The following is a 13,362-nucleotide window of genomic DNA, read 5'->3' on the forward strand; positions in this document are numbered from 1 at the left end:
GGATAATTTGTTCCCAACCAAACGACCCCTAAGGTTATTATATATCAAAAAAAGGAGTATCAATATCTTGACTTTTGACTTTTAAACTCATTAAAAAGAGAAGGATAGTGGGATACTGAAAAAATTAAGTTCTTAAATGCATAACGTACTCAACTACTTAGAAGTGTAGCTGTTACAGAGTTCATGCTGCAGCAAGTAGAATTTAGGACACGGCTAGGAGCAATGTTAACATAATTATTCACCAAAAATCAAAATAAAGAAGTTGTCACAATAAACTGTGGTATTACTTACAATAAGAATAATAAGAAACAGTTTTGAAATACTTAAAAATGCTTACATCTGCTCTTTTGTCCACAACAATTCCAAGGACAGCATCCCCCACGGTAGGTATATACTGTAAGAAATTACAGCAGACCAGCAAATTAAAGAAAGTTCAATTTAATTATTCTTTAAAAAAAAAAAAAAAAAGGAAAGTTCAACACTTCAACTCGACCAGAAGAGATCACCCTAATTTTTTTCACTGAATATGGTTATTTCTAAAAGATTTGTATAAATCTAGAAAGTAAGTATTCACTGATGGAATCATTAGTACTATGGCTCCCATTTGATAAGGTAGTACTATAGCTCCCTTGTCAGTCCATATTTCAACACAATACATTTAACCTTGTAATTTCATACTTTTATCCCTTTATAAATTTTTCACTGATTTACTGAGCAAAAAAAAAAAAACATATAGTACCCCTGCAATTTAGAATTGGAAAATCTTCCTTTATCTCTCAAATATAGTAGCATTAACTTACTTGTGCAATAGTTGATGACATCTAAATTTTGCAGATCCACCATAACGCACATTGGCTTATTTATTCTAGCAACTTATCTATTTAGACTATAGTATGATTTCACAGTTGATGAGGTACATCAATTTCCAAAGTTCAACCTAAACAGTGAATATGTGCTGCTTTATTTAGCTTCATACACATTCCCTACTGTTTCACTCTAAGAAAATCCAAAGTACAGTTTACTATCTCTGTTTTAATCACGAGAAGAATGCGTAGTGAAAAGAAATAGTTTCAGGTCACTTTAAACGTATTAAGATATTGGCCAAAACACCAGGAATTTTTCCAATAAAATCTACTAAAAATAACAGCAGAAGTGTATTCTTGGATGATTCTAGAAAGATAGCACTGCACTCACTCTTTTGTGTGAGCTTTCAATCCAGTACTTGTTTGGCTTTGAAAATCTCAAAATACCTGCTTTGACGACAGTTACAGCGTCATGGTCCTGCAAAAAGGGGGAAAATATGTATAGAACATCAGATATATTTATCTTGAAGGCAGTTAGAAAATATAAACTTTGCTGCATTGCCTCCTTATACTTAGAGCGCGATAGAAATTTCTCAAGTACCAATATTCAAATAATGCTGAATAGAGTACTACCATCCACAGAGGAAAACAACCATATACAGGCAAAGTGCAAGAAAAGCCAACTTTGAATACACTAGCTTTAGGTCTCTTTTTGGTACATATAGAATGAAAGAAAAAGAATTTATTTTTTTTCAAAATAGCAAGAACTGTGTCTCCAAATGTTGAGTTCTTGGTGTATCAAGCAAGTAAGATAGTAATAATCCAAAACCAGTGAGAGAATTGATGGATTCCCAATTCTGCAAGTACATAGTTTTTAGCATCTTTCTTGGTGCTCTGAACAATAAAATTCCAACTCACTACAGTGTATAAAACATAAAAAGAACCCTTTTTTCAATAATAGTTGTATATACAAGAGCAAAAATCTATAAACCCATGAGACAGAAATCAGAGTTCTGAAAGGAAAATTAGAAGAAAAACCTGTTGGAGGCCGCCACCCAGTTTAATCGTTTGGTTAGTCATGCTGGAAAGATCCAAAACAACATCACCAGGAACCTAATCCAAACCAAAAATACAATCTTTTTAGCATTAAACAATTAATTCACTATAATCTGGCACAAGAAATCGAAAAAAAAAGTTTGTACATACTACTAGTTTATCAATGAAGCAAGGTTTCGAACCCATTGAATTGTGTTTTTCTTGATTGAACAGAGTGTTTGTGTAAAGTCTTGGGTTTATGCCTCAACAATTTTAAAGAGAGCTAACCTAGCACCCGTTTGTTATCAACATAAATAGTTTTTATACGAAAAAAAATTAAGAAAGGAAAAAACTCTAATTTGGGTTAGGGGAAAATTAAATAAAATATTTTACGCAAATCACGTGAGTTAGTTACGTTTCATCCTTATTATTTTCAAATTAAAAAAAACCTCTTCTTAAGTTTAGTCGATTCCGGATATATTCCAAAACATTTTGATACATCAATTTTATACACATTATTCAAAGTCTCGATACATCGTGCACATCCTGATATATCACGTAAAGTGGTGTATTCAAGTGATGTATCCGAGAATATAAGAGAATAAGAACATTTGTAAAAAAAAATTCAAATAATAAGAATTTTAGAGAATATGGTAAAATAAGTTGTGTATATAATTTTCCTAAAAAATAGTAAGTAATAATTTGGGTAAGGGGAAAATTAAAATAAAGGGAATTATTTTTTAAAAAAAATAATTTGAATTTTAGGGGAAAATTAAAATCCGACCGATACATAAAGTGATGTATCTGAGAATAGGAGAGAGTAAGAATTTTTGTAATTTTTTAAATAGTTGGATTTTAGAGAATTTGATAAAATAAATTGTGTATTTATTTTTCCTAAAAATAATTAGTAATTATTTTGGTTAGGAGAAAATTAAAAATAAAGGGAATTAGTTTTTTGTTTTAAATAATTTGGAAAATTAAAATAAAAAATTTGACAGCTGTGGGATTTGAACCCACGCCCTTTCGGACCAGAGCCTAAATCTGGCGCCTTAGACCACTCGGCCAAACTGTCTTTGTTATTATAATGAGATGTTTTAGTTAAATAAATATATTTCTTAACAAATCAATCAGTATACAATTATTATACTTTTTAGTTCTTGCTTCCTTACCACCGGAGGACTAAAAAGGCAAAGCCCGACAGTATATTGCATCGGCGACACTCTCTACACTGACCGGTGAATTCAGGTTTATTCCACCGGCGGCCATGACTCCGGTTTCATCCAAGCTTTACGCAGGTCTGTCTCCTTCTCTGTATGTATAGCTGAAGTATGCGTACATGCTAGTGGAATAAGAGAAAAATGTGTTAAATTAATCTCTTTTGAGTACTTTCAGACGATGTGAGCCTATTGATGGTTCTGGTTGATACAAATCCCTACTTCTGGAGCTCAATGAAGAATACTGCCTTCACATTCCCTAAATTCATATCACACGTAAAAACCCCTAAAACCCAAAATTTGTTTTTTTTTTTTTTAAATGAATAGTTTTGTGTTCTCCATTTATTGAATTTTGATGCTGAAATGTATGGGGGGAAATGCAGGTTCTTGCTTTCTTGAATTCGATACTTTTACTGAATCAGATGAATCAAGTGGTTGTGATTGCAGCTGGGTACAATTCATGTGATTATGTATTTGATTCGTCTACTTCGTCAATGCAAAGGGCTGAGTGCTTGTTGGAGAAATTGGAGGATTTTGTGGATAAAGATGAGTCCTTGAGTCAAGAAGACTCTGTTGATGGAGTTGGATTTTCGCTGCTTTCTGGTTCACTTTCTATGGCTTTGTGCTGTATCCTCAATCAGTTCATGTTTGTTGGTTTTTTTAATTCTTATTGAATTGCAACTTTAATGATTTTTATCGAGAGGTGGAACCAAGTGTTGGACTTGCTAGGTTTATTCTTTGAAGTTCTTAGCACTGAATTTACTTACTTCTGAAATTCTAGATACAAAATCTAATTTTTTTTGTTAAGATTTTAGTTTTTCTTACTTGTGTATTCATGTTCTATATTTGAAAATACTGAGTTTGGTTGAACCCATAGCTATTAGCTATATCTGCCACTGGTTTTTATCTGTTATGGTGCATGACTTTGAATTCATGTTTGTTTAGAGGAAGTGTTTCTCTTGACCTGTGTGAACTGTTAGACATTCAACGGGTATTTCGTTCGGGGCCTCTTCATCCACAGCCTCGGGTAAGTTCCTTATTTTAGAAGAAACTGAAAATGGGTTCTTCTGGGATTTTAAATTGATGGAATTTGTTATGAGAATTTATACTAGTATTATTTTGTTTATCCAGTTACATTTGTAGATTTTATGCTTATGTGATATTTTCCTGGTTGATCCATTTGGGATAGTGAACTTTAGTTTTTATTAGCATAACATGTTATTATGCCAAATACCTTATCCATGGAAATATCTCTAGTCCAAGGGGAAAAAGAACTTCGAGTTTTTTCCAGTGATTTCTTTAGCCTTTTATGTTTCATGTTACTTCTGATAGAGTGTTTCTTAACCCCAAAGGTGCATAACCAACTTAATGGGGGTTTGGTGAGGTAATACTTTAATTTATTCTTTGTTTTATGTACCTTAAACAAAACCATCAATTAAATTTCAGTGTGCCCTGATTTATTTGTACTGCAATTTTTATCCAATGGTATGGTGTTATGAATCTTTAGGGAAGGATCGATTCACAGGGCGATATATAAATCAGCTCGTTAAAGGGAGGCTGAAACCTTAGAGTTCATTAAAAGAGAGAACTCCGATCTCTTCAGCTCTTTAAAGGGAGACAGAAACCTTAGAGTTCAATGGAAGAGAGAACTCCGATCTCTTGCTTTTTGCTTAATTATGAGTTACTGATTTATTCATCGAAAGCCCCTTTAAATAAGAGTCTTATTACATCAATAGGAAGTCTAATTCTTATGAAAGTACGAGACCTAAATCTTATTCCAAACTAATAACTATAACTTAACCTAATCCTTATGAAACTCTAAAACTAAACCCTATTCTAGAATAATAAATAAAGCAACTAAAAATATAATTAAATACTTAAATTAATGACTTCCAACGCATCCCTAACATATGGTGAAACTACCATTCCCCATCCTTATCAAGAAAAGAAAAAACTATCATTCCCAATTAAATGCCTGCATTTTAACTGCTGTTTTCAGTTTCATTTCATGGGCAATTTCTTAATGTGATATTATCAGATATTACTACATCATTTTTGTGTTTGTTAATTTGATCATTTATCAGTAAGGTAGTTGTTAGGAAAAAATTGAGTCTTTTCTTGTTTTGTACTTTAAAATTTGATTCCTTTTTTGTTATGTTGGATATGAATATTGATATTTGCTAAGAAATTGTGCTTGAAATTATGGCAGATATTGTGTTTGCATGGATCTCCAGATGGGCCGGGACAGTATGTTGGATCTTCACAGCATCTACAATCTTCTCATTGTTAGGTTCTCTGCTGAAACATGTTCTTTTTTGCAGATATGTTGCAGTCATGAATTCAATCTTCTCAGCTCAACGTTCAATGGTATATAGGATTTAACAATTCTTTCCTTCAATTTTCCTTCTTGATTAATTAGAAAGTTGTCACATTGTCTTCATAAATGTAGAATTTTTAAAATTAGGGATCGGGACTTATATTGTTATATTGTGATTCTACTCTAAGAAGCAATGCGTTTTTATTGCAGGTACCCATTGATTCATGTGTAATAGGATCTCAGCATTCTGCTTTTCTTCAGCAGGTAGCATTTCTGTACCTGAAAGTTTTGGTTGAAAATCTATTCTTTCCCAGCATGAGTTATTTTCTGGCTCACTGATGTTATGGTGCATATCTGGGAACAGGCTTCTTACATAACTGGTGGTGTATATTTGAAACCCCAAGTATCAGATGGACTGTTTCAATATCTCTCTGTAAGTGTTATTAAAATTATTAATACTAAGTTGTCTCTAGCTTATCATTTTAACTCGTCAATAGCATGGATCCAACATTGAACATCTACGGTTGTCTCCAGTGCTGCCTTCAAACATTAATTTCTATCTGATGTGTAAGCATGTTGAACATGTCACTATACTTTGCTTTGTTTAGTGTATGCTATTTTTATTTCCAAGGAGCGTACGCTAAAAAGACCTTCCAAAAGTTTTACCTATTTTAAATCTGGTGTTAAATATTTGATATGTACTAATATTGTTGGGGTTGGAGATACAGTGATCAACCAAAAGGCTATGACTGAAAAGTACCAATGTACTTTTTGTGGACTTAGAAAATCTTCTCCAAATGTCATCTGGACTGCCACAGTTCGATATCTTGTCTTGAGATCTAATTTTCCATTTGAAAATACTGACGAGACTGTAATAAATACAGACAGTTTTTGCGACTGATTTACATTCTCGGAGCTTCTTGCAACTTCCCAGACCTGTTGGAGTTGACTTCCGTGCATCGTAAGTGATTAGTGTGTCTATTATTTAAGTTATTTCTCATATGATGAGCTGGTTATATTATAATTGGTATGTATCCTCACTTTTATTTTATGTACTCGTTTTAATGGTAGTATTCAACTTTTCTATTGTCAATGTTCAAGTTCTTTGTGTTAACTTATCTCATTCTTCTTGAATCATCTCAAATTACCTACGGAGCTTAAGGGCTCGTTTGGTGTGAGGGATTAAAAATAATAGTGATGGAATAAAAAAAAATTATGCCATGTTTGGGATAACTTATCCCACTATTTATATCATAGTGATGGGATAAGTTATCCCATATACATGGTGGGATAAGTTATCCCAGGATAACTTGTTTCCAACCAAACGACCCGTGTTTTATCCATCTAGCTCAATGTCATTTACGAATAGTCTGACTGTACTACCTTTTCTCTCGCATTGTGAAAGCTCTTTCCTATTGTACCTTTTTTTACTTCAATTAAACAAAAGCTTTCATCATCCACTCGTATTTTTGGCAGACAGAAATTCTCCTCAGATCTTCTTATTTGAGGTTGTTTTATCATCTGTTAATTTTGTCTTAACATATCTTTCCTAACTCCAGCAGCTTTGAGTCATTACGGGTGTTATGAACTTACGACTTACTTTTGAGAGTGCAGCTTTTGATAGCATACTTATCCTGAAAAAAGAACAACAATGTTTATCAAGGAGACCCATTCTCTACTAATAGCAAAAGTAGAGTATTTATTGAATTTCCTCCTATCTGGACTCAAATAAATCTGTGCTCCAATTTCCAGTCCATTCTTACAAATTCTTGAATTTAGCCCCCAATTGGTATTGGGTACTCTTCACCCCTTCACAGTCCATTAAGTATTGCTGCTCATCTGATTATGTTTGCGGCTAACTTTCAGGTGCTTTTGCCATAAAAACACGATTGACATGGGTTTCATATGCTCTGTTTGTTTATCAATATTCTGCAAGCATCACAAGAAATGCTCAACTTGCGGGTGAGTTTTCATTATAAACTTATTAAAATGTCTCATTGATGAGCTTTTCATTTTCTCATTAATTATGCTGCATTAAGAATAATGTTCCGTCCAAAGAGTCCACATGACCTTGTGATCATGTCACTGTTACTGGTTACTTTTTGATCAGTAAGGAGTTCTATTGTTGTACACATAAGGAGTTGAGGTAGTCTAATGAACAGCACTCTTATATTGTATTAGGGAGAGTTGCCATGATTTACATGCCCTAGCTCCATTACATCAAGGATTTCACACTAACGCTAAAAGATAAATACATCTTTTCAATCTATGTACACTCATGTTTTCCTTCAAAATCTCTGGCTTCTCACCTTCTAGACTGCCCACCAAATACGAGAAGGGAACTGGAAGTATTGGTTACTGTTCTGTATCAATCAACGGTTTCTCATTCCCTTTTTAGTTGGAATTAGGTATATGAATCATTTGTATCTTCGGTTATAGTTTCATATTATTTGCAAGGACAAGGGTGGCATGGACATAATAATGTGTATGTTAGTTATCTGGTTTTCAATTATTTGTTTTGCGACATAATATCTGCTAGTTTTCTGGAAAGGTTGAACTCTGAACAGCAATTATAGGGATAATAGGCGCACTTTCTTTAAATTGGGCTGGTAACCTTTTTCGCCTTCTGGTGATGTTTACTATCTGAATTACTTAAGAGAAGATACATGAACATCACTCACCTAGTAAGTGCTAATGGATAACTTGTCATTACATTATAAGGATTCTTTTCTTGTTTCTTGAGAACATTCCAGACAAAAACCAAAGGCACAGGAAAAAGGGTTGCTAAATTCCAATTCAATATTGTAGAAGTTTATCATGTAGTAGCATCCTAACTGTTCTTCAACCACTCACTCCGCTGATAACTCAATTCATTGAGTTTGGGTATCCTAATTTTTTAGTTCATGCCATAAAATGCAGATCAAATTTTGGAGAGGCACGAAAGCAGGATCCCTCAGCCTCGGATCAGAGGACTTCAGATGGTAGTTGAATAGAAAATCCTAAAGCCTATTTAACACCTCAGGCCGTTGCCACAACTGTGTTTCAATAGATTTCTTATGATATGAACTTCCAGATGGCTATATTAAAGATGAGTCCAAACTGAGACTAATGATACTAGACTATGTTTCAGCAGGAGGAAGAGGAAATTAAGGAAATGAGTCTATATGTGTTCGGATCAATTTTGGAGAGAGGAAGGTGAGGAGGACAGGTGGAAAGAGATGTTTTTTTTGTAGCTGACCTTTTTCCAGTGTCAAGCTCCTTTTCTAGGTGAAGAAATACATAGGATGATTCTAATGAACTTGTCTGTATTAATGAATTTTCAATATAAAAATGTTATTGTCCAAGTGAAAAGTTGAGGTAGATGAACTGTAGAATACCCATTTGAAGTGGTCATTCATCACAGTTATCTATTTTCACGTAGGTCATCAAATTACCATAATCCTCTTCATTTACCTGAACTCAAGATTTGATTATGTCTCTTAATAAAAAGGTTTCACATTCACACTGTTCAATACATCATAAAGATTTAACATAGACCATATCCATAAGAATATATGCATATTTGACATTATTCTTTTCACGTACTCAACAATACAATTTGCTCAACCGGATTTGTATACTTTATTCCTCTGCAGTAGGAGTGGGAAAAAAAGAGATTATTATACAGCTAAATCTATTAACTACATCTGTACAACTTCTGATCCACTAGACATAAATATTTGTTGCAGTAATTTCTCAAAATTACGCAATGGATGAATAGTTGTAACTCATTTCAAGATCATGAGGAAGTACGGTTGCAGAGGCTATAACCAGATATGATAGAGCTGAAGGCAAAAGCAATGAAAGCCAGGAAAGACAGCGCGATTGATGCACTTGCCATTTCTGTGAATGCATCTTTTCCCCAATTTGATGCCCAGTCGTCTACCCTCGTTGCAGATGAAGATGATGCAGACATAATAAGATATGCCAGTATCTGCACAGGTATGAGAACAAAAGACTATCATCAGAGCATATATACACACAGAACAGTAGCAAGACTAATAAAGCCAGATATGATGATATACATATGAGACAATTTTGTTGTAACCAGCACAATAACAATAAACTAAACTGACCCAGAAGTTTTCAACTGGCTAAATAGAAACTATACACTTAAGAAGCTTTAAGTAAATGTCATGAGCACTGCAACATATGACAACACCTTAGGGTCCATAATCAGATGTACCAGGTCATTTTGAGTCAAAACACACTACATACTAGATAAGATTAGCCAACTGTTATTGGGCGAAGGTGTGCTTTGATAGTTTTGGCAATTGAAGTAAATTTCATTCTCAAATACCACTCGTCATCTTAGTTTCCATGAAAAGTATCTAGTACCTTCCTACTGATGAATTCATCCATAAGTTATTAAGCCCCGAATTCTTGCTCTCCAAGTGCTGAACCCTCTTTACGGGAGGGTCCAAATATCTTTAGGAAGTTATGACTATGTGTTATAACTAATTCTATAGGTTATCCATTGTTGAGCTCATCTCAAACACACAGTTGTATGGATTAGTAAGCTACCTATGATTCTACCCTACCTAGGTTGTCCAAAGCCTTCAGCCAAGATGAGGCACTGAAAAGTTTTTCTTCAACACTAGAGCTGAAAGAAGTTATCTAGTTGCTCCTACACAAGGCACTTGGAAGTTTTTCTTTCTCACAAACCCCACCATAAGAATTCTGATAAACTCTGAACTAAAATAGTTTCCCATCTCCCAGTGGAGCCGAGCCATCTACTTCTCTAAGACCTGTTCCCAGGGATCCAAATCATATGCCTTGGAGTGGGAAGGAAATCGTTTTTTTTTTACTGAGCAAGACTGAACTAAAATCTACATAAAAATATAAAAGCAGGACTAAAGAAGCCACTGAAAAATGCTATTTTTCCTTCAAACAAGCAGCTCAATTGAATATATATATATATATATATAGGTGGAATAATCCAGACTCTGTACCCTTCCCTGTTAGCAACATTCTAAGAGCTTATACGAATACCTAAGAGCAAAACCAGTACCAGTTACCAATGTCATCTCAAACCAGAAACACTTATTTTTGAGAGTACACCAGTTGAAATGGTATTACTTGCCTGATCCATTGAGAAATTGAAATGATATCGCATATGGTAAGAGAGAAAGTGTTTCCCAGTTGCCAAACTGAGTGCTAGATCAAATGCTTGAAATCCAGCATATGCAAATCCAATAACATTAACAGCTACCAAATACCTGTGGCAAAAATTAGGTCTAGCATTACTTAAAGCTGTGGAAAGCAAGGAAATAGTAAACGAGAATAAAAAGGAAAAAACATGAGAAAGAAATCAACCGTGAATCCCTTGGATCAACCAAAACAGAATTACAGTCAGACCTCTCTTGGGAACCGACTTTGATATTACTCTATCCGTTTCAATTTGGTTGTCTGGTTTTGACTTGGCACGGAATTTAAGAAATACAAAAGAACTTTTGAATCGCATGCTCTTAAACTAAAGATAATGTAGATAGTACGAAAATGTCCTTCAATCTTGTGGTCTTAAACAAGTCACGTGAAAAGTTAGAATTGAAGAGTTGCCAAATAAGCAAAGATGGCATTCTTTTCCGAACCGACTAAAAAAGAAAGTAAGACGATCAAATTGAAACGGAAAGAATTATGTTATATATAGTATGTTCTTTGTAACAACCATGTTGTTATTAAGAGGTTTGACTGCTTCTGATGAAAGGAGACTTCAAAGTCACAAAAAAATCATATTACAGCTAAAATCTATCAGCTGAGGTGCACACAAGCTTTGTTCACACACTGCTGCTTCTGTGCAAAATTTGCTTCTCCACTTAAAAATGCTTTCTTTACCATTGAAACAAAAATAACATAAACAGAGGTATAGATAGAAGCAGAAAATGGTCACCTGTACTCTTTGTAACGATCAAATGAATCACCAGTCCAACCTTGAGTTTTATCAGCTGCCATAACCGAAAACGAAATCAAGCAAAAAATAACCTCACAAACCCTAAATCCTAAAGCCACCCTGTTCATCATAACATCCCTTTGCGACCTTTCAAGAATCGACTCTACAGCCGCCCTCGACCGTCTCTCACCTCCAACTTCTCCCCCTTCCACGTCACCACCACCACCACGTACCGGACCCACCTTCGTCACCCCAGGTGCCATATCCTCCCTAACCGCCCTACTTACATAAACCAGTGGCGACCTCCTTTCCACCGCCGGCGGTGGGGTTGCTGGCGAACTCAAATTTTCCGACGAAAGTTTATGCGATGATCTGAGTGGGGAAAAGTACTTGTCTACTGCAACAATTGCCTTTGAAGGTGATTTGGGGTTGTGGGGTTCAGGGAAAGGATCATCAGAACGTAATGGCGAGTCGGATCGAAGTGGTGAGTGGAAAGAATCAATTTGACTCACCTGTGACTCTGTATCCGACATTGATATATGACTACTGCTCTGTTTATGAAGATTTCGATGATTTGAACTGAAATTGGGTTCTGGGTTTGGATTTTTCATGGTGGGATTCTTGAAAAATCTGATCTTTATTGGGAGATTTTTGAAGAACTGTGAAGAAAATACTTTGGAAAAGAAAGTGGGTTGTCTTTGTCCATACTTTTGAATCACTGGAGATGTAGTGAACTATATATGGAGGTCTATAGGTATTATGGTGTTCCCTTCTATTAATCAATGTGAGAGTGCCAGGTGGATTTTTGGAATTTAGTGTGACGTGGCGAATAACGATTGGTTGATGATAAAAAAGTGTTCCGCTTAAGTTGTACGTGAATCTAAAAGGAAGTGATTCTTTACGTGATGTTCTTGAATGGTAATGCATGCTAAAATACGATGCTGTTTTTTTTTAATCATTAAAAATATTTGTTTAAATTTGGTGTCAAAACATGATGAAGATGTAAACACACGAAAAAGTCAAATAAAATTCAACAAGTATTAGATACATATGGTATAATTTTAACTATTTATAAGCAGTACTCCCTCTGTCCACTTTTATTTGTCATGTTACGTTTTTCGAAAGTCAGTTTGACTAATTTTTAAAGTTAAATTAGATTACGTTAATTCGATATTTTTTTAAAAAAAATTAGATATTCAAAAACTATATGAAAAGTACTATAAGTTGCAATTTTTTGCATATCAATATGATGAAAATATACATCGTAAAATGTTGCTCAAAGTTCTTATTGTTTGACTCTAAAAAAGGAAACCATGACAATTAATTGTGGACGGAGGGAGTATAATTTTCCGTTGAAAGAGGTTTGGATGGATTCTCAATCTTATTTGAATCGGGCTATATTCTCTTTATAAGATTCTCTTCGTCTATATATACTTGTCCATATTTAATTACACGTCTCTTAAAAATAAAAAAAATTACCACATTTGTGACTCGACTATAATGTAGAACACTCGCTACCTCAAGTGAATTTTCCTTTTTGGTGTTTACACCAAATTACCATAAATAAATATAGCTAAATCATTAAAGTGAGGTAAAACGTGTGCATAGTACTATAATTAATATAAAGACACACATATGCATTGATTAAGTTAGTGTAAATATTAATGGTTAAATACTACTTCCTTGGTCTCATATTAATTCTTATGTTTGATTCTCAAAAGTCTAATTATGTGAACTTAGACTAGTATTTTAAAACATATTTTTTCATCAAATTAACAAGAAAAAAGTTGTAACTTATGGTACTTAATTATCGTATAATTTTTTGAATTTCTAAATTTTAAATATAAAATATTAAGTTGATTTAGTTCAATTTAATTTACTTTTGAAATTGAAAAAAAAATTAAATTAAATTGAACTAAATCAACTTAATATTTTATATTTAAAATTTAATAAAAATGAGTCAAATTGACTTTCAAAAAAATTAAGCATGACAACTAAATTTAGGTAGTTTAAGTGCTGAAATTGAACTGTTAAAGCTATAGTATAAACTGTGAATTGTGATTC

The 13,362-nt window shown here is 33.8% G+C and overlaps 3 protein-coding genes and 1 non-coding gene across 4 annotated transcripts; 1 reads left to right on the forward strand and 3 right to left on the reverse strand.

The window, feature by feature from the left end:
- Positions 1-268: 268 nt before the first annotated feature.
- On the reverse strand, positions 269-2,143 carry LOC125874091 (uncharacterized). The gene is made up of 4 exons (XM_049554901.1): positions 2,010-2,143; positions 1,842-1,916; positions 1,195-1,281; positions 269-394 (listed from the first exon to the last, which is right to left on the reverse strand). Exons 1-4 carry the CDS (start codon positions 2,043-2,045, stop codon positions 284-286), a joined length of 309 nt encoding a protein of 102 aa, XP_049410858.1. The 5' UTR covers positions 2,046-2,143; the 3' UTR covers positions 269-283.
- A 687-nt stretch (positions 2,144-2,830) lies between these two features.
- On the reverse strand, positions 2,831-2,910 carry TRNAL-UAG (transfer RNA leucine (anticodon UAG)). Its single transcript has one exon. It is a non-coding gene; the product is annotated as a tRNA-Leu (tRNA).
- A 98-nt stretch (positions 2,911-3,008) lies between these two features.
- LOC125872886 (general transcription and DNA repair factor IIH subunit TFB4) lies at positions 3,009-8,772 on the forward strand. Its single transcript, XM_049553681.1, has 11 exons — positions 3,009-3,133; positions 3,231-3,328; positions 3,436-3,679; positions 4,033-4,079; positions 5,262-5,299; positions 5,374-5,419; positions 5,580-5,633; positions 5,734-5,802; positions 6,254-6,330; positions 7,236-7,331; positions 8,289-8,772. The coding sequence occupies exons 1-11, from the start codon at positions 3,103-3,105 to the stop codon at positions 8,356-8,358; spliced, it is 870 nt and encodes a 289-aa protein (XP_049409638.1). The 5' UTR covers positions 3,009-3,102; the 3' UTR covers positions 8,359-8,772.
- A 45-nt stretch (positions 8,773-8,817) lies between these two features.
- Positions 8,818-11,984, reverse strand: LOC125872885 (CASP-like protein 4A3). The gene is made up of 3 exons (XM_049553680.1): positions 11,299-11,984; positions 10,492-10,627; positions 8,818-9,342 (listed from the first exon to the last, which is right to left on the reverse strand). The coding sequence occupies exons 1-3, from the start codon at positions 11,907-11,909 to the stop codon at positions 9,148-9,150; spliced, it is 942 nt and encodes a 313-aa protein (XP_049409637.1). The 5' UTR covers positions 11,910-11,984; the 3' UTR covers positions 8,818-9,147.
- Positions 11,985-13,362: the final 1,378 nt, after the last annotated feature.

This window comes from Solanum stenotomum, chromosome 8 (genome assembly GCF_019186545.1).
Source record: "Solanum stenotomum isolate F172 chromosome 8, ASM1918654v1, whole genome shotgun sequence".
NCBI classification, from domain to species: Eukaryota; Viridiplantae; Streptophyta; class Magnoliopsida; order Solanales; family Solanaceae; genus Solanum; species Solanum stenotomum.